General features: G+C 42.9%; 2 protein-coding genes across 14 annotated transcripts in view; one reads left to right on the forward strand and one right to left on the reverse strand.

Moving 5' to 3' along the window:
* The window catches only part of VASH2 (vasohibin 2), a 38,920-nt gene extending 32,162 nt beyond the window's left edge, over positions 1-6,758 (forward strand). For all 3 annotated transcript variants that reach the window (XM_040611481.1, XM_040611480.1, XM_040611482.1), the window contains exon 7: positions 4,269-6,758. In XM_040611481.1, the coding sequence (XP_040467415.1) occupies positions 4,269-4,338 (70 nt within the window). In that variant the 3' untranslated portion in view covers positions 4,339-6,758. The remainder of the gene's footprint in view (positions 1-4,268) is intronic.
* Positions 1-25,846, reverse strand: ANGEL2 (angel homolog 2). Of its 11 annotated transcripts, XR_005830312.1 has the most exons (11): positions 25,280-25,344; positions 22,976-23,406; positions 20,586-20,839; positions 18,050-18,119; positions 15,917-16,338; positions 14,764-14,890; positions 14,052-14,112; positions 12,210-12,373; positions 8,464-8,641; positions 2,211-4,465; positions 1-315 (listed from the first exon to the last, which is right to left on the reverse strand). XR_005830312.1 is itself a non-coding variant. In XM_040611471.1 (10 exons), the coding sequence occupies exons 1-9, from the start codon at positions 25,327-25,329 to the stop codon at positions 8,487-8,489; spliced, it is 1,734 nt and encodes a 577-aa protein (XP_040467405.1). In that variant the 5' UTR covers positions 25,330-25,344; the 3' UTR covers positions 324-4,390; positions 8,464-8,486. The 11 variants fall into 11 exon arrangements, 10 of the variants coding, with proteins under 10 accessions (XP_040467405.1, XP_040467404.1, XP_040467411.1 ...); XM_040611471.1 differs by lacking the exon at positions 1-315 and having other exon boundaries at positions 324-4,390; XM_040611470.1 differs by lacking the exon at positions 1-315 and having other exon boundaries at positions 324-4,465.
* Between the last annotated feature and the right edge of the window lie 1,454 nt (positions 25,847-27,300).

Genomic DNA, 27,300 nt, shown 5'->3' on the forward strand with positions numbered 1-27,300 from the left:
TACTTTAGTGGCAGATGATTTCACAGCAGGCTTTTATTTTTACATGTGAATTCACACTCAGTGCACGGTGGTGTACTTTGGGCTTCATCACAGAAAGCTCCTTTTTTACTGCATGGGTAATGATGGTTGTAATGGGCTCGGCTGCTCCAGGCTTCTTTATCTCCTAGATTCACTTTAAGGAATGGTTTAATCTTTGGCTTTCTGATAGTGCTTCTGCAGTTGCTGGAGTGGATCATGTATATCTGGAGAGAAGAGCTCGTTTCCTGAGAGCATTGCTGGGCATGTGGCTGATTCCTCCTTGGCAGCTTTGCTTTTCTAGGACAGAAAGACAAGTGAAGTCCTGGTGGCCTCATAGTGGCTTCAGCACTTTCTACCTACTCAGTGGTTCTGCTGTGCTGCTCTATATCTAGAGCAAATGTTATTCTAAAATAAACCCAGGGTCACCATGATACAAGATCCAGGACGTAGCTATAGCATGATACAGACTGCACGCATGAGACCTTCCTCTCTGCTTTGGCAGAAGGCTGCTGAAGCATCTCGGAGTGGGTGGGTGCTCTTGCAGCACGTGCTGTGTGGCCGCCCTGCAGGTTCTGCACAGCCCCTCACAAGCCTGACCAGTATGCTTGGAAGCAAAAGTGGGGTGGAGGACCTTTCTGCAGGTCCAGAGCCCTTGAGCAGACCCCAGGAGACTGCTGTTAGCAAAGTAGTGCCAGGGAGAACTGGGTTCCTGATGATAAAATGCAGTGGTGCTGGTGGCTCGAAGCCTGATTGTGCCTTTTACCCCAGCGGGAGCGATGCTGCAGAGTGTGCTGCTGTAGGGTGTTACCTTCTAGTGATAAAACCCTTTTATTTCCAGGATGGAGATCTGCTGGTTTCTGAAATGAGGGGTCTCTCAGATCTGAAGAGGGAAGGGAATGGCATCCCCTCATCAGGGATGAGCTGAATGACACATACCAGCATGCTGATGCGGGGCACAAAATACACAAAGGGAAACAGAGTATTTTATTCTGCATATTGATGGATCTCTGAGAACCTACCTAGTTGCAGCGAGAGGCCTTTGTGTTCCGCCAGAACTTTCAGCCCAGGCTTTAGGCTGAAATCCTAGCTAAAGAATGGCCGTGCTTACCAACACTGTGTTTTGTTTCTTTGTGGCTCTCTCCCATGCAGTAATTACAGCTTTTTAGAGCTTGCAGGGGAGGGGGAGAGGAAGAGAAGTGTTTTGCTCTAGCATGAGCTGGCAGGGGCTGAATAACACAGTCATTTGAGAGGCTTCACCTGCTGATGACAAGCTGTTATTACAGCCTGGTTTTTGTCAACAATAAAATTATACGGGCCTGCTGGGAGGAATCTCCCAGTGAAAAATATGTGAACTGGAATATCTTTGGATTGTTTCTGAAGGACAAAGGCTGAAGCTGGGCCAAGGGACAGAAGTGGATATTACAGCCTCGACCCTTTAACTTCTCATCCTGGTTCCTTACTAGTTTGTTAGGTAAATGCCAGTGGTAGCTGCTAGCAAGCCCCCAGTAGCGTTTTAGCTTGGAAATACAGCTACAGGGCAGATGAGGTACATTGCAGGACTTGGGTGGCAATGCAGTAAGCAGCACGCGTGTGTGTGGGAGCGGTGTGTAGTCAAATTGCAGCTCATTAACTGAACTGTGTGACAGTCCGTGTACTCTTAGCACGCAGCTGGTGCGATCCTGCTAAGGGTGGCCAGCAGGCAAGGATGAACAAAGAGGATACAGGGTGGTAAGTGTCTGAAGTTTTACTGTGTCCACTTGTCCATCCTCTGAAGTCCCAAACCAGGAGGGTGCAGTAAGTAGCAAGCCACTGTGCTGGAACAGGCAACACAGTGTTTCATCCTCAATGGAAGTGCTTGGAGCTGGAGGGCTCTGGGAGAGTTGATACCAGTTTGGAAGGGAGCATCATGCGGCAGCCTGAAGCAATCTCTGCTCCTAAATGTCAGCTCACCAGATCTATTTCCTTTTAATTTTATGGTGAGGCTTAATACATGCATGCTCTGTGAGTGTCATAGCAACACTGGCCTTGTATGCTTCTGGCCTAATTTAGCTGTTGCAAGGAAAATTCTATTAGTCTGTTATATGAGGATGTGCAAGGGGACAGGATTATATTAGGATGTGCAAAATCAGGTGGGTCGAGTGCAGACAACTCGTGAATACTGTGTACCTAGCAGCTGTGCACAGCTAGCTTACCTGCTCATCATCACAGCACTCTGGGCAGGAGGCATGATCTGATGATCCAGTACAGCAGACGTTCTCCCACTTCCGAGGGGACGTTTGATGTCAGGTCATCTGCCAGCCAAGGAGAATAGGGGCTGAGGTGCCTCTGCTCCAACAAATTCTTGCCTTTTCCTAAAACCTTATGGAGGACAGTTTGTAGCTACAAACTAGGGAATTGTCATGGAGTGGAAATGGGCATGTTGCCATGGGTGCACAGCAATTCCACATCTCTTGGATAATCAGAGAAGGTAGAACAATCCAGGCATGCTTTAATTAAAACCATATTCTGGCTTTAATTAAAGGGAGGGAGGGAGAAAAGTGTGGGAAGGGAAGAGGATCCCTGAATTTGAGGGAAGGAGGGAGGGAGGATGGACACTGGAAATTTCATACAGTGCACCTCTTGCTGGTTTCTGACTCCTACGCAAGCTCTAAGGGATGCAGCCTGTAGCTTGTTTTCTGGCAAGCCAAAGCCCATCTGCTCTGAAGGAATACAGTGGAGAAATCCGAACTACCTTACAATGATTTCTTCAGGTGTGATCTGTTCCTGCAAGTGACACAGACCAGTGAAGAGTCCTTCATTTCTGTGAAGCACTTACAAACTGAGACAAACAGAAGGCAGGGCGTAGGGCAGTACTGCAAAGAGGATGATGGGGTTATTAGGAGAGGTGCTTGGATAAGTGGCAAAAAACCCAGGTTGCGTTCAGTGTGTGATTAGAAGAGCGTTAGTTGTCCACAGCAGTGTCCCCAGCTCTCAAATGCTGTGCAAATTCTTAGCAGAGATCTGGTGTTAGCAGCTCTGCTCTTCTCAAGAAAAAAGAAAATTTAAGAATTATTGAATCAAATAATTATAAAATATTTAGAGGCTCTGCCACACATGTGTATATGTGTAAGCTACACGTTCCCACCTCTTAGGGCCGCAGTGGTATGGCTTTTAGATTGGTGCATATGCCCCACAGGCAGGGCAGGGCTTTCCCTGCTGCAGGCTGCCTCTCCTGCAGCTTTGGCAGAAACAGGCAGGCAGCGTGCAGCGAGGGGGTAAGCGTGACCCACGAGTTTGCACAGGCAAGGCTGACGTCTGCTGTGTAAAAAGCGAGGAGTAAAGTGCAAGAGCTGAAAACCAGGTCTGAGGAGCTGTAGGAAAGCGCTGGAGCCATTACCAGCTTCATTCATACTGTCCTGCTCAGGCTTTAGCTGTGCCTTTGCAGTGAAGCAAATGTGCTGTAGAGTCTACTAGAAGAAACACGTATTTTAAACAATGTCTTTCTTTAGAAAAGCAAACATACAGCTTAGCGTGAAAATATCCAGGAGCCTGGAATAAGCTTTCAGATTAGTGATTTTATAGACTATAAATCAGCAGAATTGTTTTGGTTTGACAACTTTATTGCAGAAGCTTTTCCACTGCTTGCTAAATAGAGAGAGATTGTTCAGTCTCAAGGTTTCATTTAGTTCAGGTTGTTGATACGCTTAAGTGACCCAACAGCCTGTGTGTGTGTGATGACTCAAGCGAGTGGCTGGACTGTATCAACCATAAGATGGCTGGAGACTGGTGGGACTTCACCTTGTGTTTTGTTTGGTGGGCGCCAGCCAGAAGGAAAGGGCAGGTTCAGAGAGACCACGCACTGTGCCCAGGGGAGAGGCCTTGCCTGTTTGCTCTCACCGTTTCCGCTTTACTCTGAAAGCCGGAGCTCTGCTCAGGGGTAGGATGTGGGTTGGATGTTTCTAGTCTTAGCTACTCATTTAAGCCCCCCCTCTAGTCAGAAGGAGAGGGGTGCTCCCTGGCTCCCATCACGGACCCTGGGATGGGACAACAGTTCTTTGCTGGTGCTTGGCTTCAGAGGCAACCCGTGAGTAGCTTGGCCATACTAATTCATGTGACAACTCCAGCAGGATCGTGCTTGTGATGAGTAAACTAGATCTAGTCAGTCCTACTTCGAAGTAAACCGTTCCTGATGTGACAGCTGCTCTCTGCAGTCCTGCCCGGCAGTGTGGGACGGCCGGTGAGCTGTGCCCTCTTCCCTCCTTTGCTCTCAGGCCTGCGGTGGTGGACAAGAAAGGAGACCTGGCTGCGCTCAACGAGGTAGGCTACCAGCTCCGCATCTAACAAAGCCATACGCCGGACAGAGGGCTTCCTGGTGCTTCCCGCTGCACTTTACCTGCACTCCATTGGAAGGAAAAAGGAATGGGACTATTTATTGACTCGTGGACTCTATTGACAATAAAAGTTTTACCTAGAAAGTAGAAGGGAGGGGAAATTATTTTGGGTGGCAGTATTTATTTTATTTCAATTTATAGAAAAGACATTAGCGAAGAGAACCTAAAACTAGGTTTGCCAGGATATGAGATATTTTATTCCCCTCCATCATGTAGCAGGTGACTCCAGTAGTGTGAGAGCTTCTTCAAATATAATTTCCATGTACAAGTATTAATTAAATTTGGACTTTGTGTTGGGTAGTAGCATTGGTATAACTAAGAAATCATATTCTTAGTGTTAAGATGTGCTGGGGTGCAGTGCAGTTAAAAAAAAATCATATTCAGTATTAATATTTAATTCAGCAATAAAAACAAGCAGTGCAGAAGTGGTGTGATTTTTTTAAAGTATCAGCATTACCTCACTAAACTTAAATAGATATGCAAAACTGTCAGTATTATTCTTTTGTAACTAATTTGTACTGTTTCCCAGCATTTCTGGTAGTATTAAAACAGCACCGGATGTTTTACTGCCACCTGTATTATTGTTTTGTGCATGTTGCTGAAAGATGTTAAGTAATAGTAATATGCAAGTGTATTCTTAAACACTGACATCTTATTAGGCAAGGTATGAGGCTTTGTTTTTGTAAATGATGATAACTGATGAATAATGAATTTTTAAACTTTCATAATTTTTTTATACTTTGTCACAAGCTTTTAGTCTTTCCGGACTACACTGCTGAAGCACAAAATGTAGAGATTGCTGTTTTGTAGAGGCAAGTGTTCACCTATTAGTCAGTTTGTTTCTCGTATGTTCCTGGAATAATGGAAAAAAAATGTCAGAATTGCTAACCTGAGTCTATGCTTTTCTTTCAACGTTTATGTGTAACTTTGAACCTTGTCTTTGAAAGGCTAAGCAGTCTCAGATCATGATGCCTTGACATCTTATATTAAGATCGGACATTGCAGGCTCAAATTCACCTTCCGCTGTGCTGTTGTAGGGAGTTTTTCCTGTACGTGTTGTAGTAACAACTGCTTAGTCAGACCTGAGTAAGGAGGCTTGTATGTCTGAAACTGCTGAAAATCAAGCTTATCTGCTTCCTCCCTACTCAGACCTTTTGTCCTAAGACTTAGCTAAGGACCTGTGATGGACGGCAGCATTCTTAAAGAACGTGGTAAGACTTTCATGAGGGTCCATCGTTTGTATTAATGAAGTTCTCTGAAAGCATCAGAGTGCTGCATTCCTGAAAATACTTCATTAGGTGCCTAAATAGAAACTGGATTATTGTACAACTCCAGCCTCTACTCTTTGTGCTGTGCTTATAGATGATACTGCCATGGGCTTTGTGTACCTCCTCTCCTGGGCACACACTTTTTTGGGATCTCAGTGAAGACAGGATGTTGTAACACAGTGACAATAACGCTTACTCAAATGGAATGATTTAAGCTCCTAGAACACTTTTATCAGCCAGCAACTGAATCAATACAGGAGAAGATTCCTTGCACACAGACCTCATTGCTCAAGAAAGTCAATGAATCTCACCGACCTAGGACAGGAAGACAACACTGAGACCCAGCAACCTTCCACAAACAGTGAAAGGCTTCCTACTAATTAGACTTCAGAAGGTCTAGAAAGAAGACTTTCCAAATGTATTACACTTCTTTATACAAGATTATCATATCACTTACAGGGAGGCCTTTTCCATCCCTCTTTCTGTAAACTTTTCCACTCCTGTGTTCACAATAGGATTTTTTTTTTTTGTTTTTGGTTCAGGAGTGAAGTTGATGAGAGGGAAATAACTCTTGGTAGAAATTCTTGTGTAACATGACATCAGCTGCAGAGTTTGTTTTAAACTTTGTGCTGCTCAGTGTCTTGTGACCTAAACAGGTTTTTTTAATGTATCCCTTAAATGTCTCATGGGTAAAGTCTGAACAACTTGTTTTGATCAGCTGTATCCTATAGCACAAGGTTATCTGGTATGTTACAAGTTTTTTTATGAAACCACGGTTTACTTCAGCTCAAGTAGTGGCGGTTGTATATAGTTTTTACCATTGTCCAGCACAATTTATTTTCTCTTAACCTCTAACTTACACGGAAACTTTAATGCTGTAGAGAGGTGTGTGACAAATTGCTTTTGGTCCTTGTTTTGAAGTTCAGCTGAAATACTCTCTTGAAGCTTGCTTATGATGGCATTTGTCTTGTGTGGTTCTAGTAACTGCAGAGTGGTCAGATAGAGTAGAAAACATGCATGACTTCTTATTTTTTTTTCCTCCTGTTACTTGTATGTTTATGCACAGCATGAAACTGTAATAAAAGTATCATGGTAGTCTTTTTTTAATGACTTTGGGTTGTTTTTTGGTCCTGTCCAGGTTTCTATTCCATAAAATGTCAGTCATTTCTAGACTCAAGATGTGACAAATAGGAACAAACTAAAGCAGATGTTTTTGGAGAATGTTAAATATCTACCTTATTTATTATTCTACAAAGAAGTTGCTGAACATACAGCTCTATAGCTAACCAGTAATGGGTTGTACATACTCTGAACAAGTGATGTTCAAGATAATAGAAAAGTTCTGCTATTTAGAATAAGCCTTATCTGCCTTCCCCTGTTTCAGCTGCCTGTGTGCTAGTGAGGGCACAGACAGCTAGGATCTCACATGCTAGGGAGACATACGTACCCAGAAATTTGTTGCATTTAGTTAATTAAGTTTCCATCTATCCACTCCAGCTTTGAAAACAGATACTCAGATACAACATCAGGATCAAACAACATCCACTACCAAATAGGTAGTCATCTTCAGCATAAATTGACTGTTAGCAAGTAAAGATACTTAGTCACAACTACTTATGAGAAAAACAGCCCTCCCTCCAAATCTAAGCAATTTAAGCTGAATGTTTTGGTAATTAAACATGTTTTGTAATGTAACACTGAAGTATTTTTCAGCTGGTTCTGCAGTTAGGAAAAGGAAACCCAGATGAAAATTCCAGAAGTTAGGCTGGAGAAGAAAATACATCTGAATGTGACTTAAGGAACATGGGTGCAGGTTTTCCAGCACTACACTGAAATTCAGTGTTCCTTCTAGGTCAGTTCTACATACATACCCATAATGTAGTTTGACCCAGTTACAAGAGCTGTTGCCAGTCCCCTGGCTTCCTGCTCCAGACAGCGTTTGTTTGGGTTTTTTTTTTATTTTGTAAATCATATTTTGCACAGAATGTTTCAGTGCATTATGACAGTAAATATAAAACCTTGATAATTGAATACTTCAGGATCTGTCATTTCAATATACAACCTGATATTTTTAATAACTGAATGGAAAAAACCCAGCCTTTCGCCAGTTGTTCAATATGTACAAAGCTTCAAGATGTCAAGGACTGATTTTTTTTTTGTTCCTATAGTAGATAACTTGTTTCCTGTAAAGTTGCATGTTCATTAAACTTGATTTTAGATATTTTTAAAGCTACCCATATTTAAGCTTTTGGAAGTTTAAGTAGTAAATTTTTAAAATATTTTACCTTACTGCAAAGCTATCTTCTTTCAGAAGTTCAATCTTGCAGCCTCTGCACCAGCTACACTCTTTAAGTAAATTTCTTTGCAGAAGTATTTAGGTAGAAGTGCCTGAAGAGCACCTTTGTAGGTAGTAAAACATTTTCAGCTCATAAAATGTGGTATGCACACATGCGCGCTCCCCTTTTCTTGAAGAAGCACACAGTTCTCAGAATAATCATTTTTACTATGATTTACAATAAAAACCATTTACATTACAATAAAAACCTCCATGAAAAATAATGCCATTTTGAGACTGGCACAGATGTTTTCCATTATCAAAGAGGAAGCTCATGTAAAGTCTTTCTTTTTGTCTTAAACACTTCATAAAGTAACATTAAAAAAAAAAAAAAAGTCTCTTGAAAAAGTCTACACAACACTAACAAATCAGCATGCAGGCAAACTTATTTAAACCGAACCAGCAGTGCTTGAATTAACCTTTAAAAAAATATGAATAATCACATGAACAGAGAGAGTGAAGGTAACTTTACCTACACAAAAAGTCCTTTGGATATTACCGTTCGATAAGCCTGAACTCTGCTAGCAATGGCAGGTGGTCAGAAGAGTTATTTTCATTGGGAAGACCATTAACAGTCCAAAGATCTTTCTCCGTTAGAAGTGCCAGCCTGCCAAGAAGTTTCAGACCTCCATGAAAAGAATCCTCTGCTCCTGGTTTAAAAAAAACCCAAAACACAACATATATCAGTGCAGACTAAAACCCACACGTTTATACACATGCGGAAAGAGGAACACAGTATGGCAGAAACAATCTTAAGTCATTATTGTTCCGTGCAAAATCACCAATAAGGTAGTTCAGAAATTATTCTTGTTTACTATTACTCTCGCAATACAGCTTAGAATCAGTTGAACTCCAAGTACTCAGAAGGACACTACCCCCAGTTTGTAGAGGGGTAAGTTGAGGTAGAAAAGGAAAGGGATTTACTCGTTCATTGTAACTCCCCTGAAAACGCCTCACACAATTCAGTCCTATACTTTAGCACAACAGCATTATTAAACAGAGCTGACACCTGCAAAATTAAGCATCTTTTGAGAGTTACTGGTTCACATAACATTTGATTTCTGTATCCTCAAGCACAGAATTCTCCAGCAGGCAGGCCACACAGGTACTCTTGCTCATAAAGCGGAAAGCCTTCCAGCATTTCCCTTCCTAACTGTTCATCATATGGAAGGGATCTTTCCCCATTATTTCCTGCTACCTGTTCCTATAATTGCCTAAAGAAAAACAGACACACACAAAATCCTCCATGAAACACGCAGAACACACCCCACATTGCTCATGGAAGAGGGGAAGATGACTCACAGCCTTGCAATCATATAGAATGGTTTGGGTTGGAAGGAACCTTAAAGACCATCTAGTTCCACCCCCCACCACAGGCAGGGACACCTTCCACTAGACCAGGTTGCTCAAAGCCCCGTCCAGCCTGGCCCTGAACACTTCCAGGGATGGGCCATCCACAGCTTCTTGGGGCAACTCATTCCAGTGCCTCACCAGCCTCATAGTGAAGAACTTCTTATATCTAATCTCAATCCACCCTCTTACAGTATCTCCTGAGCTTGGAGAAAGTGATCCTGGAATATTAACACAGCTTTCTTGGGTATCTCTTCCCTCCACGGCTTTATCCCATGGTACTCTACCAAGCAGGTCCCTGAAGAGGCCAGTCAGCTCTCCTGAAGCCCAGAGCAGTGAGCTTGCTGTGCACCCTCCTTGCCGTCCTGAAGATCTTGAACTCCACCATCTCATGGTCACTGCAGCCAAGGCTGCCCCTGAGCTCCACATGTCCCTCCTGCCCCTTCTTGTTGGTGAGAACAAGGTCTATCATGGCATCTCTCCTCAACGGCTCCTCCGTCACTTGGAGAAGGAAGTTACCATCAATGCATTCCAGGAAGCTCCTGGATTTCATATGCTATGTTGTGCCTCCAACGGGTATCGGGGGGGGGGGTTGAAATCCCCCGTGAGGGCCAGGGCTTGTGGGCACGAGGCTGCTCCTATCTGTCTACAGAGGGCCTCATACACCTGGCCTGCCTGGTCAGGTGGCCTGTAGCAGACCTCCACTGTAACATCACCTGTACCTGTCCTCCCTTTATTATTATTATTACACTATACTTAAAATATTTGTGTCCTAAAAAAAAAAAACCCACCCCAACAAACAGGGACACCCTCCCCCTAAAAAACTCAGAAGAGCATCGTCAGCAAAGAGTAACAAGCTTCTTCCAACTCAAGTGAAAAAATTCCATTGAGAATGAGAACCTTGCACGATGTGCCAAGTTTGTTAGACTTGAGCTATCTACCCAAGCGAGAGCACAGTGATACCGAGCAGGCCGAGTGCTTTCAGGACCTGCACAAACAGCAGCTGTAACTTTGACAAAGTATTTTCTTTGTGAAAGTGATCAGCAATTTCAGAACTTCCCAGCTGAACCTGGTACTGGCTTACCAGTAGGCATATTTTAAAGGATTATCTGGCAACTGTTTAACTCCACAAATAGTTCAAGAGCTTCACCTCTTTGTCATCTGCCAGTTTACCAGCCCTCTACCAACCCAGCAGCTGTTTACAGCTGCTCTGAAGAGAAGCTTTTTTACTGCAGAGATGTCTCTGTAGCTCTAAAGCACGTGTCCACCGGGTCTGGAGCCAAATTTATCGTTTGGTACAGCACCTGCATGTCTACAAAGGAGCAGTTCCTTGCTAAAGGGAGCTCGGTCTGTATCAGGTGATTAATGTCAGCTTAGAGCACTGGAACTAGCAAAAGTCCTGCAGGACTCTGGTAGATACTGAACCCTGCTTTCACAGCACATCCTGAATACCAAACCAAATACTTGGCTAAGCATGGCAGACCAAAGCACAAAATCTTTCCAAAAAAACCCCCTTTAAATGGAAAAAACTGATGAATCAGCCTAGACCACATTTAATACTCACTTGTTCAGACTTTGACAACTTTTAACACAGAGGTCCAGCTCATCAGAAAACTGAAAATCCAAACTACTAAAGTTTCTAAGAATTAATGAACAAAAACTACACCAATTTAAACTACTTGGAGAATTCAAGTTTGGTCCCATTCTGTACTCTGATATAGGGTGAAGAATCTATTTGAAAAACAATGCAGAAAGAAAACATGCTATTGCTCTGCTGGGGCAATGATGGTGTAGCAAAATATATAAGCAGATGAATTAGGATTAAATTTTGCCCAAGGATGCACTCTGAAATCACACAGCATTCAGAAGTCATTTAAATACTTACTTCTCGTATCCTAGTTTTTCAGCCAAAGCTTTTATTTCTGTATTGTGAAGCTCTTGTATTTGATATGTTAAATTAAGAGCATTTGCTGTACATGTTATGACAAATGAGACTCCTGCGCATTGACTCGATTTTAATAATCTAGTCTCAAGGTACGAAAGATGAAGGTGGTGTTTTCGTTTCACATACTGAGAACAATGCTAATTTATAAAAAACTAGTTGCCATTTACAGCAGGAGCAGGAGCGGAATGCAGGTTGCTTTGTTCCGAGTTCTGCAGAGCCATTTATCCGATAGCACCGCGCTGTGCAATGACCTTTGACGATGGCATAAACCACAGAACTAAAGACGACAGGGCAGGCACACTGCTCGGAGTGCCCAGGGTAAGAGCGCCAGTGCAGGAGGAACGCACCCGCAGAGGTACCGTGTCTTTCTTGCACCATCTGGTGCGTTCCAGCTGCAACTGCATTCACGAGAGACAAGCGGGCCCACGCAAGTGACTGCTCTCGGAGCAAAAGCCACAGAGGTCGTTCACTTGACAGGCGCTGGACCATCTGAAAAGTGACCTTCTAATAAAGCACATCGTAAATTACGGCTCACCAGTTTGTTGATTAGATTATTGGAAATACTGCTTGGTTGTAGGTCTGGCCACTAAGGTCCTGCATGAGTTACTGACAGCAGTATTCCTCAGGTGCCACTTTCATTGCTGCTTTTCTGTAGCCTCAGCTCTTGTCTCCACGCTGAGATGGCAACTACAGGAATGTTCAGTTAGGTAAAAAAGTTTACCCTGTGTGGCACCACAAGGCCAACTGTGGTGACGTGACAAGGCCAGTCACATTCCTCAGGTAACAGCTGACATTCAGTGCACTACCATGAACTCCTGAGATACTTCATATGGATTAAATTATCACTAAATTTCCCTAAGAACACCATTTGAATGTTCCCGTTTATCATTTGTGAAAAAATAATTAAATATTTGTTTCTTTACCTGACTGGGCAGCAGTGTCATCATTTGCTGCAGAATAGAAAATATAATCCACAGTGACAGCACTTCGGGAGTGACAAGTCGTTACTTCTGGTATCCCAGTTTCAGGAAAGTAATGAGAATAGACTGAAGACAACTTAAAATGGTGCTGCAATTTTGAAGACAACCTAAACGGGAATCAAAGAAAATAATTTTCTTTACTTGTCTCTCCTAGACAGAACAAGCAACGAAGAAATACCAAATAGTGCCAGGTTACAAACAAAATGAATGATCTGGATATGCAAACTAGCATTTCTCTCATGCAATCAATCCCACAGCCTGTTGTGTTGGTAGCCTAAACCTCTGGCGGCAAAAAGCAGGCAGCTTTTTCAAGTATTGAAACTGGCTTCACTGACACTTCAAATATATGTGTTTTCACCTATGTCTACACTTTCTAAGTTTTCATGTGTCCTTATTCAGCAATCTCTCCCTGATACACGGGCAGAAATGTCCATGAAAGCGGCTTATATGAAAGCAACAGACTATGAATTCATCTAACTAGGCCTTTCCGCATACAGAGAAGAATTTCCCCGCCCCCCTTCTCCTCTAAAACAACACTATCCAGTGCTTTCAAGCTAGGCTACACTTAATCTTCTCTCCTCCACTCAGGCTCCCATTGTGTCCCTCTCCATCATCAGTCAGTCTGTTCCTCTTCAGTTCAGCCCATCTTGCCTGACCTGTTTTTCCAATCTTGAAAACAAACTGCAAACTCCACCTTTCAGTAAAAGAACGTGTCTCTGTCTCTCTCCCTCCCAGCCCTTTGCTCTGCAAACTGTCCATCCCTCAGCTGTAGCTGCCTTACCTTGTACGGCCAAGTTTTAAACCTGAACTGTAATGTGTTTTGGTTAAAAACCAAGCAAAAAAAAAAAATCATCAGGGTTTTAATGCAACTATTTGCAGTGATACCAAGATCTCATTTCTGATAAGAAATGGCTGGCCTGGAGCCTGACATCACACATACACAGTTAGGGCAATTTCCTTCTTCTGTGCCTTATTTATATGCCTTTACCAGTTCGGTAAATGCAAAAATAGTCTTCCTTTCAAAAAGCAGTTATGTTGTCCTCAGCAGTCTAGTGGTGGCTTTCTCCTCCAGTTTAACAAAATGTTTTGATCCAAGCAAGAGTTGTACTACTAAATCCGTAATATTCAGAATTTCTGGGACTCAAAGAACTCGAATTCTCCCACAGAACTCCTGACAAGACTGATTTTGTGATTTTTTCCAGTTTCTTCCCCTCCTTCATCCCAATTTCACATTGTATTAGAGGATTTTATTAGCATCCATAAACCAGTATCTCAAAAAGAGTAAAAAGAGAGAAGTGCCAACACTTAAGCAGCTGGACAACACTAGGGTTTTTTCCAATTATTATTTCTCCTCCTCTCTTAAAAACACAATTTCTGCAACTGGACTGATGTTCACAGCTTTCCTACAGTGTCACTACAGAGCAAGATGTCCTGTTCATGTCAAGCAGTGACAAAAAAAAAAAGTCAAAAACATTCTTTTAATAAGCAAACAGAAAGCATCTTCTAAACAGCACTGACACCTTGCCTCTGCATCCTGATATAATATCTGCAAGTTCCTACAAGAACACACACTCCACTTTTTCCAGTTCTAGTCTTCTGCTGTCTGATCAGTCAGCCTTTTCGTGTTTAAATGGACAATGACTTTTTTGCCCAATGGGCAGACTGCGCTGGGTGAGCATCTTGTATCCACATCTGGAATCAGATACAAGTTTGGTCTAAAAACAAAACCACCCCCCCAAAACAGGAAACCATCAAGGGCTTCCATTTTTTCCCCCCAACACATACTTTTCAGATGCCATTACAATCTCCTGAGCGTTGTCCAGTTTTGCTGCTTTCAATTTTTCTCCTGCAAAATAAAAATACATTCAATTTACATTTAAAAAACAGGATGTAAGCAAGACCAATATTGAAGAGCTACAGAAAAAAACTATCTTTTTAAGTACACTTATTTTTTGCAGCAGGCACGGTACAATTCACAAAGCTGGATTAAATTCTTCAATTCCATTAGTAAGATCCCCTCCACAGATTCTTTCACATTATGTCCCATTCATTTGAAATGGTTTTTGCTGTCAAAGGAAAAATGGATGGAAGATGCAGTAATACTTAGCAAGGAATCACTTCCTTTTCCCACTTGTTCCATAAAGTGCCTGCACTATAATACATAAACACTGGAGCAGAACGTAGGTTCATGCTATATGCTTGTGCGCGTACATACATCTCTCTTCCCAGTCACAGCACAACTGGCTTTCATGATGCAAACACAGAGTTCAAATATTACGCACCAAAACTTGAATGGCAATTTCTAACCGTTATGTTCTGAAGATTCGTATTTTCAAATGCTTATGTGAACAAATAACTTTACACTCAACTGAGCCCAACAAAGAAGTTTTGCAAGCTCAAGATGCACTGTTTTTCCCCCACTAGAACAATCTGTTTTTCAGTGCTACCTGAATGATATTTTCAAAGGTCCACAAAATTCATCCACCCAGCAACTGACCTGCATTTTCTTCTTTTTGTTGCTGTTTTATTTCATATACACAGTTTTGTGAAATACCTAATTTTTTTGGCCAGATTGGGATAGGTAAGATTCTTTGGCCCCTTGGAAACTGTTCTTGTCCAGAAACCTATGACAGACAACAGGAGCTTTTTTCAGATATAAATCAGATTTAAAAAAAAACAAACCCAAAACCAAAAAAACCCAACAAAAAAAATTGAAATTAATGGACATATTTTGTTAAGTTTAACATTTTAAGTAAAGAAACCCCCCCACCCCTTCAAATAAATCTTTTATAACAGCTTGTCAAATCTCTGTAAAAATAGTAACACCCTTTATGTACACACCCTTTGTTTATGCTCTGCCAAGTTTTTTGCAACTACCCAACTTTTCAAGATAGTTCTTGTGACACAAAGCTGGGAGACTACCAATACTATCAAGAACAATTTTAGCAACGCAACAGGACTGAGTACATATGGCTCCCTAGCAGACACTTTATCTTCATGATGCTTATTCTTCTGGGAGCAAATCAAGTCAAAGTGGGGCTTGAAACAACTACCCACTAGCAACAAACACCAGCGGGGCTATTTTTTCATGTGTTCTCATTGTATGTACTCCAATTACTTTCCATTAAATAGCATCTGACACATCCAACAGCTACACACAAGAGCTTACAACAAAAACCGTCTAAACTGAAACAGTTTAGGTTCAGCATCTAATTGCATTTTCACTTTTACAATTATTCTAGCCACTGTAATTCGAAGTTTATCTAAAGTAAGAGTCACCTTTCCATGGAGTACACAGTAGGTATTTGATTAAATAATTACTTTACTCTACTTAAAGACTGGGACACTTGCACACAGTGACACAGACATCCTATGGATAACCATATTTCAAGAACAATTCATTTGTTTGCAAGTTTTTAATTTCAGAATGCTAGAAGCAGACACAGTATTCTGTAAGGCACAGTTAATAAACCCCAAGCTTATTTTAGTATCTCCACAGTAACTTTTGCTTTGCAGACTGCGTAAAGGGCACTAAGATTGGTACTGCAATGGAAATAATCACAGCTATGGCATGCTAGCACCACTGAATCAAGTATTTCCCTTTAATCAGCATTAACCTTTTTTTGTAAAAAGTGAAAAGCATAGCCTACCTTCCCTATAGCAAGTCCTTCATAATTTAACTTTCCTTCCTTTATAAATCTGTACAATGGAGAACCAGGAACAGAATTGAAGTCACCACAGATGATAATTGGACAGAAGGTACCATCCTTCTGAGGGGCAACACTAGCAATCTCTGCCAGGAGCATTGCAAGCTGGGTCAGTTTGATGTCCCCTCGCCTTGGGTTATACAGTAGATGTGTATTGGCTATACAGATTGCAGCATTAGTTTTACAGTGAAACCTAGGCTGCAAAAGCAACACCAGTCCAACGTTGTCCCTGTCCAAGAGTGGAATATCATGGCGAAAAAATTCCACGGGGTTTGATGAAATCAGGCTAAATTTGGAAGTTTTGAAACAAATAGCACAGCCATCAGGTTTTCTCCCTGTCCTCATTTTATACTCACAGTGATACCCTGCAAGAAAGGCAATTAAAAACATAAAATATCATTGTATAAATAGAGATTATTAAAAAAATAAAAGATTAGAAAAACGTTCATGCTACTTTTCTCACGTGGCTGTCAACACCCAGTTTGAAGTACCAAACATCACGTGAAGTTCACATAGAAAAAGCGAACACGAGTCTTTCTGTCCTGTCTAGCTTCAGTTTAGATACTACAGGAAACCTGCTCTCATACTTTTTGTAACATGTAAGTATCTACATACTTTAAAGACACCGAGCATGTTCTCCTCTACTCACATGGAAAAAACCCAACCCAAACCAACGAAAAAACCCCACAAATCACATGAAGCTGGACTTGTGTATCAAATTTTTTTCTGGAAGTTACCATGATGGTTTAGGAGTAATACCAGTAAAGCATTCCAATTGAAAGCAATAATCACTAAGTCATAAATCACTGTCTGAAGTGATTCATATAACAAAGGTATCAAACATATCTACATAATTATGTAATTATCCAGTTAGCAGCAAGTGGTGAGCTTTCAACAGGGAAAACTGAGACATTTATCAAACTACAGTATCAGAGTTCAAACAAGTGCACCTGAAAATAGCAGTTTGCCAAGTTCTTCACTTTATGCAGAGGTGAAACGCAGATTTTAGTAAGACCCTACCTATGTAAGAAAAAACTGATGATCTTGAAACAGCATCTAGTTTTTGCCATTAAAGAAATGCTTCTCTGCCCAATCCACACCATATGAATTTAGGCAGTACCGTCCCATGAAGTGGAGCGAGTCTACCTCCGAGCTCACACCAGCACCGGAACAAGGGATTTCCATTCCTCTCTCCCAGCTCCAGGCCATGTGCTCCTGCCACTTGTGGTGGCACTTACTGTTTACCCATAAGCCAACAAAACTAATTCAGAAAAGTAAAATTACTCCTGCTGGACCTCACCAGGGCAAAGGTCTGGTGAGTGCCCATAAACAGCGCAGGAGAAGGGGCAGGACATGTTGGGAGCTAGGAGGGGAAGAAGAAGGGCTACAGCATGCTCCAGATACCAATGTATAGTAGCAGGAAGCTCTGATGCCCACATGAGCCTGGCCTTACAGTGCTGTTTCACATTCCAAGTGGATTTAAATCAGCACTGCCATTACTGTATCTCCTTTACAAGCACTCAAGTCTGGGAGCTAGCCTACTTCTCCAATTGACAAAGAAAGTATCAGTTCAGTGCTGCTCCTTGAACTGGCTCCTGCTGGTATCAGACAAGTACCAGTGCCAGGAAGAAAGCAGGGCCCCGAGACTGAAAGCAAGTGTGTAGGGCATAAAAGATTTAGATCAGTTTAAACCACCATGGAATCACACCCCTAGCAACATGTCCCTTCCATAAATTCACATGTGAGAGTAGTAAGACAGTGCTATTTAGGTTAACTGACAGCGGTAGTATAAAAGCTAATGAATATAAACTGACCATGGGTAAAATCTAGTGCTGATATTTGGAAGGTTTCAAGCCAGAAAAAACATACCGAAAAAAGCTATCCAACAGGAATACTGGTAGAAAACACTAAGGCAGTTTCAAGAGAGCACTTGATGAATTTATGAAAGGGGCTACACAATATTGTTGCATGTGATGGCAGTAGACTTGATTCTACAATCTAAGAAAGTTTTTTTGAGGAAAATAATACTGGGGCAGGGGAGAAGACAATGTATTAGTCGCAAGACTTTCATCATACCCAGGGATTCCAAACTTGACTTGATCTCTGCTCTGTAGTGGTCTTCTTGGACTTCTTGTAAACAGAGTACCTAAAGCAAAGGTTTACAATTAAAAGATACAAGTATGTAAAAATATTACTGCATCATCTCTCTGTTGGCCAGTCTGTATAGGTATAAAACCAAACAAAAAATCAGAGGCTTTTTGCCTCCATAACCTCACAAAAGGATTCACTCTCCCATAGAAAATGCTCCTTAAGATTGTGAAGAGGGCCCAAATTCCTTCCACCCTTTCTCAGACAGACATAAATTTTCAGATATGAAATCAGATTTAATCAAAATAGTGATCTGCTAATATTCTCAGCAGTGTAGGGGAGGGCTAAATGTCAGAGCAGTGGGATGAAGAGGCCAAGGGCACACTTTTCATTAACTGCAGAGTGAACAAGCTTCCGTATTGTAACAACCCGAGCCAAAGACCATCCTCAAAATACTCTGTTAAGAGAGTTCTGAGCACCTTGGAGCCTTCTCCCTGCACACTGCAGTAATGTACGGATTTACAGCCGCCTTGGGACCCTGACGTAGGACTGAGCTCCTGAAGGGCAGGCAACGAGTTAGCACTGGCTGCTGAACTGCAGCAACTGGATTCCGCTTACCCACTAACACTAGCTGATTCAAGGTCTCAAAGCAGAACCAGATCTCCAGCAATATTCTGAAATCTTTGCTTCACTTTAAGGTTACAGTTCAAAACAATGAATCTGTTAAAAGCCTATGTCCTTCAGCAAGAAATTCCTCTGCACAAAGGGCGCCTGCACCTGCCAGGGTCTGTGAGCAGCTGCTTGTTGTAACTCCATGCATGCAATACAAGGCATCATCTCTTCAGCCCAGTGCTGCGTTGTGTGGCTCTACAGACTTTATCAAGTACCCTGACTGAACTGCTCTTTGCTAGAGGGGCTGGCTTCAGCTCCAACCCTTTATTCCTGGAGAACAATGTTACCACCAACAGCACCAGGCTCACCAGAGTCCCTCTGCCTGATGCTCCTCCCAAAAAGGCCAGCGATGTACCTCACTGTAAAGATGCGTACATATAGTATGTACAAATGTATTATGAGGAAAGAAAGAGCTTGAAGGGGACTTTAATCTCCAGCTTCTTGGCTATGTACTAACATAACTGCATTTTTCAAATAGTTCAAGGCAGTTTTTCTGTCGCTTCCCTAATACAACTACTTTAATTCTTTTCAGTACTGTTTTCAGACACAAACCAGACTAGATTCCACCACCAAACACTGGCCCGAACAATGACTGAAGCAAGAAGTTTACTGACTTGACTTTCCAATTAAAATTAACAAATATAAAGGTCCTTAAAAAAAGAACAAAACCACCCACAACCAAGAACACAGTAAGGTATTTTTTCAGACCCCAATATAAACAGAAGTTCAGAGTTATGTCTCAATAGAGAACAGCAAGATTATTCACAGGACAAATGGTGCACAGTACCAGATGAAGAGAGAAATGAACACCTGAGAGGAGTAATTTTGGATCATTCTCACATGAACACTACTAACACCTGCATCTTTCTCTCAGCCTTGAACACTAATCTCGAGAAGACAAAGATTCACGTAGTCTTGTCACTCCAGTCCTCATAACAATCAAAAAAGTCTGCCTGCCAAATAAAGGATTCAGACATGATTCAAAATTTTCCATTACCTGGTCTAACAAATGGCTCTGAAGGATTAGAAGCCAAATTTTAGAAAGATACTTCTGATTTACTGAACATATAGAGACTTGATGTAACTACTACACCTAAACAAATATGAAATCAAAGTTGCACATCTGGAAGTCAGAAATGCCAGTCCTGGAGGTTGCCTTAACTTGACCCTCCCGTGTGCATGCATACTATTGTTCCTCCACAGCAGCCTGGCATGCAAGATTAAGTGTTTGCAAATAATGACCAACGATTCAATCTTGCATATCCTTTGCACTAAACAATTTACAGCACAATTAAAAGAGACACCTTCCAGAGCTTCCTAAACTGTACAGTCCCAGAAACAGGCTAACCTGGAGAAAGGTGCCCTGTTCTCCTACTCTTAAGTATCTATCCTTAGCTACCCGTTACAAACATGACACTAAACTAGGTGCACCTTTGGCCTGTGCAAGTATTGCTGTTCTTATGTTCAATGCCTTGTTTACAGCACTGAAGTGCTCTAGGCACAGACTGAGAAAGATTTATGTGAAGAAAGAAGGTTTTAGAATTATAAAAGAACTGCAGTGTATCAGCAGAGCATCAAAGCCATGTCAAAAAGACCATTCCAGGAAGTTAACGGACAAAAAAAGGCAACTATGAATGATACGTAGTGCAGAGTTTGCCTTTGCTTCAAGTTCAGATCACACAGAATACACTAACTGCACAAGCATAAATCAAAACTGCTGTTAAGCGTGACGTAACTAAAAGCTCACTTGGATTCACTTGACAGCCCACCTATTGAAATAAAGAACAGCAAGAATTTGCTCCTCCAGTTTATCAGTTCTTAAGAAATATCCACATGCTCATTTCCTACTCACATCTGCATCCAGCTGCTTGATTTCCTGTAGAATGTTGGGAAATCTGTATGTCCAGATTAACAGTCGTTGCCTGCAGTGTTTATATAGGTGGGAGTTATCTTCCAACAAATTTTGTGAGAGAATATTGTAGGACATGACTGTAAAATCAAATTTTGCCTCACTTTCTGTATTGCTTTGGTCAGTTTCTTTATTTTCAAAGATTTTCATTGTTCTACTGTGCTGACAGAAATATTCCCAGTGTCTTCTGACGGTTCCTGTTAAAAACACATGAAGCAGAAAAAGTTATGTAATATGCCATATGCCTTCTTACTACTCTTAGGAATCATTCTACTGACAACTACTTGTCTTCCAAATTGCTTAAGCAATTCTAAAAGCTTACTTGATTAGCAGTGATTTAAACCCTCTGTTTAAGATTAACTTTATACAAGCATCAGTAAAACAACACAAACGAAACCCCCCAATCGCAAAACCATTATGTGCCCTGAATTTCAAACTGCTTTGAAATCAGAAAACTGGCATGTTCTAAGAAGATGGTTGTAGTCAGACTATACCACGTTGCTCCCTGTTGAACAGCTGTCAAAGTGGTAAGCCAAACTGAGTCTGCTGACATAGTCTTACGCTGCCTTCTGCCACTACCTCCTCAGTGGAGATGGGGTATGTGACAGCCTGGGATACACCCTTTAAAGCAGCGTATGGGCATCTTGTTATCTTCCTATCCATGGATTAACAAAGGGTTAGGAATCAACGGGTTCACCTCTAGCCTGTGTACAGTCTGAAAAATTCAGCCACAAGCTGCAACAGGATCCATTAGAGGTGTTCCCAAACAGATAAAGAACCCGATTTCCCTCAGTGAGGTTGAGAAATTAAAAATATTAATGGGCTTCAGAATTACCAAGAACTTCTGAAAAGGCTTACTTAACCATTCTATCTTTCCTAATTCCATACTTATTAGTAGTATCATTATATGAAAGTTTATAAGAATATACTTGCCCATCATTGAGCATCCCATTATTTTTCAGATATATATTTCTTCACTTAAACTCCTGAACAAATACGCCTTCCAGCATTTATATCTGAACTGAACTGGACCTCAACATGCTCTCAGGTATCTGTGCTATCAACAAGTGGCAGGCTACAGCTATAGCCGTACCTGTCCTATTTGGGTAGCAAACTTCATCAGTGTGCTTATATTACTCGGAACTTTATCTAGTATTTACAATGAATACAGCAAGGCTTTAAGTACTGCTTCTATAGTGGGAGAGAGGCTGCGTTCCTCCTCAGCAGGTATTCTTCAATTACCATCATCTTACAATATGCAAACTAAAGATAACTAGGAAGGACCACACTGCTAACCACACTCTCACCATAACTTTATTTAAGTTATGTCAAGAGGTGTTAAGAGAAGACTCAGTAATAAACGGACAAAGCAAACTCCCTTCCTTCAGCTCCTGAACACAGATGCGATGTTTCTAAGCCTTATGGATAATTGTGTCCAAAATCCCTTTGGGATGCTGTTGGCATCTGTCACCCTTTTCAGTCATAATACAACTTCCAGTTTATTTTGTTAAGGAAGTGATTTATGCAAGAGGGCCTTAATTTTGACTGTGTCCCTCTATTTGTTTCACAGTAGAAAAAACGGTTAATATCCATGATATTCAGTAAAACATTTGGATGCTATATATTATACCTTTAATGTAAGCTAAGGCTGTCTGTTGCTGAGTTTGATACACAACTTTGCACTTCTTACTGTATTTACCTCGATAAGCACATTTGCTGTTTGCTCTGCCAGTCATGACCTGACACAAAACCTGCCAACATGCCTGTGGCAGAATACAGCTGTAAACACACAATCACACTGGAAGCAAACACCATTAAGTCTCAGTCCATTAATCCTCAGTTATCTAGATCACAGGTAAAAACTGGCTTGGAAAGAAGCCAGCGCGGGTCCAGCACAGCTTACTAGCTCAGCTACAGTAAAGGAGTGAAGCTATACAACTGCCAGCCCAGCTCAGCCCTACAGCAAGTTAGCTAAATCTTTTTGCTTTGAAAGAGTTCCCAAGTTAACAGACGTGCTCTGATGAGAGATGCCTTAGAGAAAGCTGTCTGAACCAAGCTCAGGACTCCCCAGCTGGGCCATCCCTCACAAAACTGACTGTATTCTACCACCATGCACAGTGAACCTAGTTCTGGCAGACTGTCAGACAGCACAAAATAGAAGTCCACAGACTAAACAGCATTACAAAACTGTAACATTTTTAAGACAGATGCTTTCTTGAGAGAGGTGCCAAGAAAAACAGTAACTCACAAGGTGCAGGCAATACCGCTTGTAACTTGTTAGATGTATTCAGTATTAAAAATTAACAAGGAAAATTAGCAAAGATTTTTTTTACCTTTCCTGTTGTTATGTTCTTCATTCTGTGCTACAGAAAAACACAATGCTTCCTTCTGATGAGAGAAGTTTGTTTCTTCGCCAGGAGCTGAAGTATCATGCTGGCCACTGAGTCTTCTCTTCTTTGTCAATGGTTCTTCTCCCTCAGATTTCATACTGGGGTTAGGCAGATGAAAGCAAGAGCTTTGCGTGAAGTTATCAAGCTGCCAATTAGAGTTCTGAAATTGTCTCCAAGGTCCAAAAACCAGAGGGAGTCTCCAGTTTGCAGAGAAATCAGCTGGAACAGGAAGTGGGAACGAGGCCCAGGGATAGTGTCCGGCCCATCTCATACAGCTGGGAACTGGGCTGTTCAAGGTGAGTATCTGAGAACCGTTCCAGTGGGCGATCCAGTCTCTGCCCAGCCTCTGTACATGACGGGGCAGCATGGAGTGCCTACCAAAGAAAGCACAGGTTTCATTACCTACACACAACTACATCTGTCTGTGGAAGGCTGTAGATGCAAGTCATTCTGGTCGTGATTTATATATGATATTCTTTCCCTAAAAGTTAACAGGTACAAGATATTAAAACCTTTTTAGATATTGTGGCAGCGTGCTGTCCCCCGCCACCCTTCAATCCTGACCTTTATTTCCATAATACTCAAGTGTTAACCACCAGTGGCAGCAGAAACAGCGTGTCTGGTCCTGATGGCTGTATGTGACTCAAAGTGAATTCAGGGGAGACAGCAACATGACAGCCAAGTGCTAATTTGAACAATGCGCCCACCTAAGAGGGGTGGTCAGGGTCCAACTCAAACCAAGTTTGAAAAAAACTAACTTCTGTAGTCAGTATGCAAATATAAGTCAATTATCTTACTCCATAGTGGACAGCCCAGAACCCATTGAGCTCTCCTGCACGACAGGATCTTCCCTTGTGCAGGGACGCCTCTCAAGGTTCTCCTAGAGGCTGAGAAACTCCTTGCTGCCACAGATTCTTAGTAAGTGCTTAAGAGCATGCTAAACTTTGAAATCTTAGCTAAACGGTATAAAGGATTGATTACACACATATAATCCTTTAGGTATAAACTGTTGACCAAATCTGAGACTAAGTCTGGATCTAGTCGCACCTAAACTTCCCTCTGAGAAGGAGTGTAGGAGGCAAGGGGATCCCTTCTGAACCTCACAAGTCAATGCATCTCCCTGACAGCTCTGTCTGACCCTGTCCTCCGTGCAGGAAGCAATCAAATGTACCTTGCCATCAAATCCTGTTAAACCGCTGTTGCATTTACTATCAAACTTCGTTAAACCTCATTTTATACCAATAAATATATCACTGCTGCTCTTTTACGAGTGAAGTGCATCTCTTCATCTACAACAGATACATATAAGATATTTAAACCTTTATCTGAATGACATGCAAAGCAGGACTTTATAAAGCCATCTTGTATCTTTTTTCCCTTCAGACTTACAAATGCCATTTAATTTCCAAACTCTACCTGTCTGAATAACTATTTACAATTTCTTTCCTGCCTTGTTGAATTCAACTATCAGATCTTTCAAGTGGTCAGCGGAATGACAAAAGGCCATTTCTGTATGCCACATAAACTTTATGAGAAGGCTATTTGAAAGAAATCAGAAAAGCACTTTCCTCCAAGCAGCCAGAAATTTGTTTAAAGAGCCACTGACCTGGCTTGAACCAAAATGCCAACAAGACAGGGAAACAGAGGTACAAAACTCTCATGGAGTCTCTCGCACCAGCTTATAGACTAAATCTGTATTATTTTTTTTTCCACGCAGGAAAATCGCAGGTTAGTGGTTAATGCCATGAAAATAAGGTGGGGTTTTTTCTCCTCTTTTTTTTTTCCGGAAAAAAAGAGTTAAAATTTGCGTCTCAACAAGAGAGGCTGACCGGCATCCATCTGCCTCAGCTTCCTGGTTGTTTAACCAAGAGCGCCTACCTGGAGTTTCCAAGCAGACACCACGGGCCGTGCCGAGCTGAACTGCAGTGGGAGCCTCCCACTGGCCCTCGGCTTCGCCAGCCAGCCTGAGCACAACTCCCAGCAAAACCAGCTCGTCCTGGAGCAGCGCTTCCCACTGCAGCGCTCCAGAAGCGGCCGGGCAGCCGGATAAGCAAAGCGCAGCCCTGGGCACCACGCCGGAGCCGAGGAAGCGCCGCCGCTCCTTCGCAAAACCCCCTCGAAACTCCAGTTTTGCGGAAAAGCGCCGGGGAGGCCTCCCTGCCCGAAAGCCCAGCCCCAGCCCGGTACTTCCCCACCACCACCTACCGCCGGCAAAGGCGAACCCCACGCCCGCGCCCTGTTGTTTACCGCGGCCCTGCGCCGGCTAATGGCGGGTATTTCGGACAAGCGGCTGCCATCGCTCCCGAGTTCCCCGCCCGCCCGGCCGCTCCCGGGCCCCCACACCCTGACGGGCCGCGGAGCTGCCCCCCGCCGCGGGGAGCCCCCGCACAGGCCGCCTCGGCCTGCAGTGGCGCCGGGCCGCGGGGGCAGGAGGGCAGACCGCCGCCGCACCGGCCCCGCGGCTCCGCGCACAACAGTGCCGGGGCGGCTGCCGGGCCCGGGCGCGGCCCAGCGCTCCCCCGACCCCTGCTTACCTCCCGGCGGGCCCGGGAGTGGGCCCGGCCCAGGGGGGCCCCGCTATCGGCTCCGCGCAGCCCCTGCCCCCCCGGGGGGGGTCACGCCAGGGCAGCGCCAGCTCCGCCCGCCGCCGCGCTGCGGCCCCCCGCTTACCCCACACGGGATGCGGCCGCACCCGCCCACTCGCTTGCTCCTGGGACTTGTAGTCCAAGGGCCGGTGCCGCGTCCCGGAGCCATATTTGATCAGGGAGGCCAGGGCCGAAGCCGGGCCGCCATCTTGGGCCAGGGCGGGGCCAGGGACAGCCCCTTCCCTCGGCGGGAGGCGGCCTGCCGTACGCCTCAGCCCCGGGCAGCGCCGGCTGCGCGGTGCGGCGAGGGCGGGTGGTGGGCTGCCTGACTTCAGGCTTTTGATTCTTTTAAATGGACGTAACGGTGTGCCAATGCCGTAGTTTCCATATGTGGCATTCTGCCCAGGGTTACCATGTGTCCCCGTAGGGCCAAAGGGTCTCAAGGAGGAGCCGTCGTGTGTTTCAAAGTGCTATTTCAGGCTAGCAGCACCATGTTCACTGCTTGTAGAATAACAAAACCCACACACTTGAGGTGGTATTTTAACATTCTCGGGTTAAAATGCACCTGACAATGCTCTGCTGAGGAGACCTGGCCTGAGGGATGGGTGGGAGACCTGCCTGCCCTGCAGGCCCCGCAGATGGACCCCACTGCTTACCAGCTGCATAAACAACCCCCTCCATCTCTGTCAACGTTGCTTGAATAAGCAGTTAAAACGCTTTCTTGAGGTCTTCTGAGGACAGAGTAAATGCTGGCTCTGTTTACTGTAAGGAAGTGTACAAAGCATATGAAATAAGGTAGTGCTGAATCGTGCAGATGCTGTGCAGGAACTGTAATCAAGTAAAATACTGTTTCTCTGCATCCCTTTTACTTGTGTCATGGAAGTGACTTTAAATAACAGTAATTTTAAAATTTTCCCAGGAGTGGTAGGGAAGACTGGAATGGAATAATGTAGTTATGTTAAGGTTGTGCTAGTTAGGCAACCTGTCAAATCCACTTTGGGTTTTCCACTTCTTGAACACAAGTTACCGGCAAAAGGTATAAATTACCCATCCATTCTCTTAGTTTCTTCACAGTGTAATGAGAGAGAGATGTTGCTACCTCCATAATATATGAGTAGTAAAAGATCTCCCAACTATATTTTCCAGACCTACGTTATTTTGGTAATTTGTTCTTTGCTATATTTTTGAAGTATTCTTAGATATATTTCTGCGATAGAAGACAGTAAGCCATAGCTATAGCAACAACAGCTGCTGTTATTTTTAGGAGCAGAGGGAATCTTCCCATGGAATGCAGTTATTTTTTGTATTTTGAGCTGTGTAAGACACTCAAGATACTCAGTCACTTCAAAGGTTTTTACATAATAGTAATCTCAGTAGTGATGCTGGAAAAAGGGAAGGGGGAAGCTTTGGGTGTGTTTAAGATAAGGCTTAATGAAAAGGAATATATGCTGATAATCATAGAAGTTAATTGTTTAACATGAAATGGAAGATCAGAAAAAGATTAACCTATTAATGTTGCAAATTGTTTCTCATCTCAATATTGCTGTTATTTCTTGCCTTGACCTAGGAAAGTCTTAATAAGCCAGTAACACTTAATTGTAGACTGTTTACTCTGCTCTAATTATTATTTTGCATATCTAGGTTGGCCATACTGTGTTAAGAGATATTCTTCAAAATAGACGT

This window comes from Falco naumanni, chromosome 12 (genome assembly GCF_017639655.2).
Source record: "Falco naumanni isolate bFalNau1 chromosome 12, bFalNau1.pat, whole genome shotgun sequence".
NCBI classification, from domain to species: Eukaryota; Metazoa; Chordata; class Aves; order Falconiformes; family Falconidae; genus Falco; species Falco naumanni.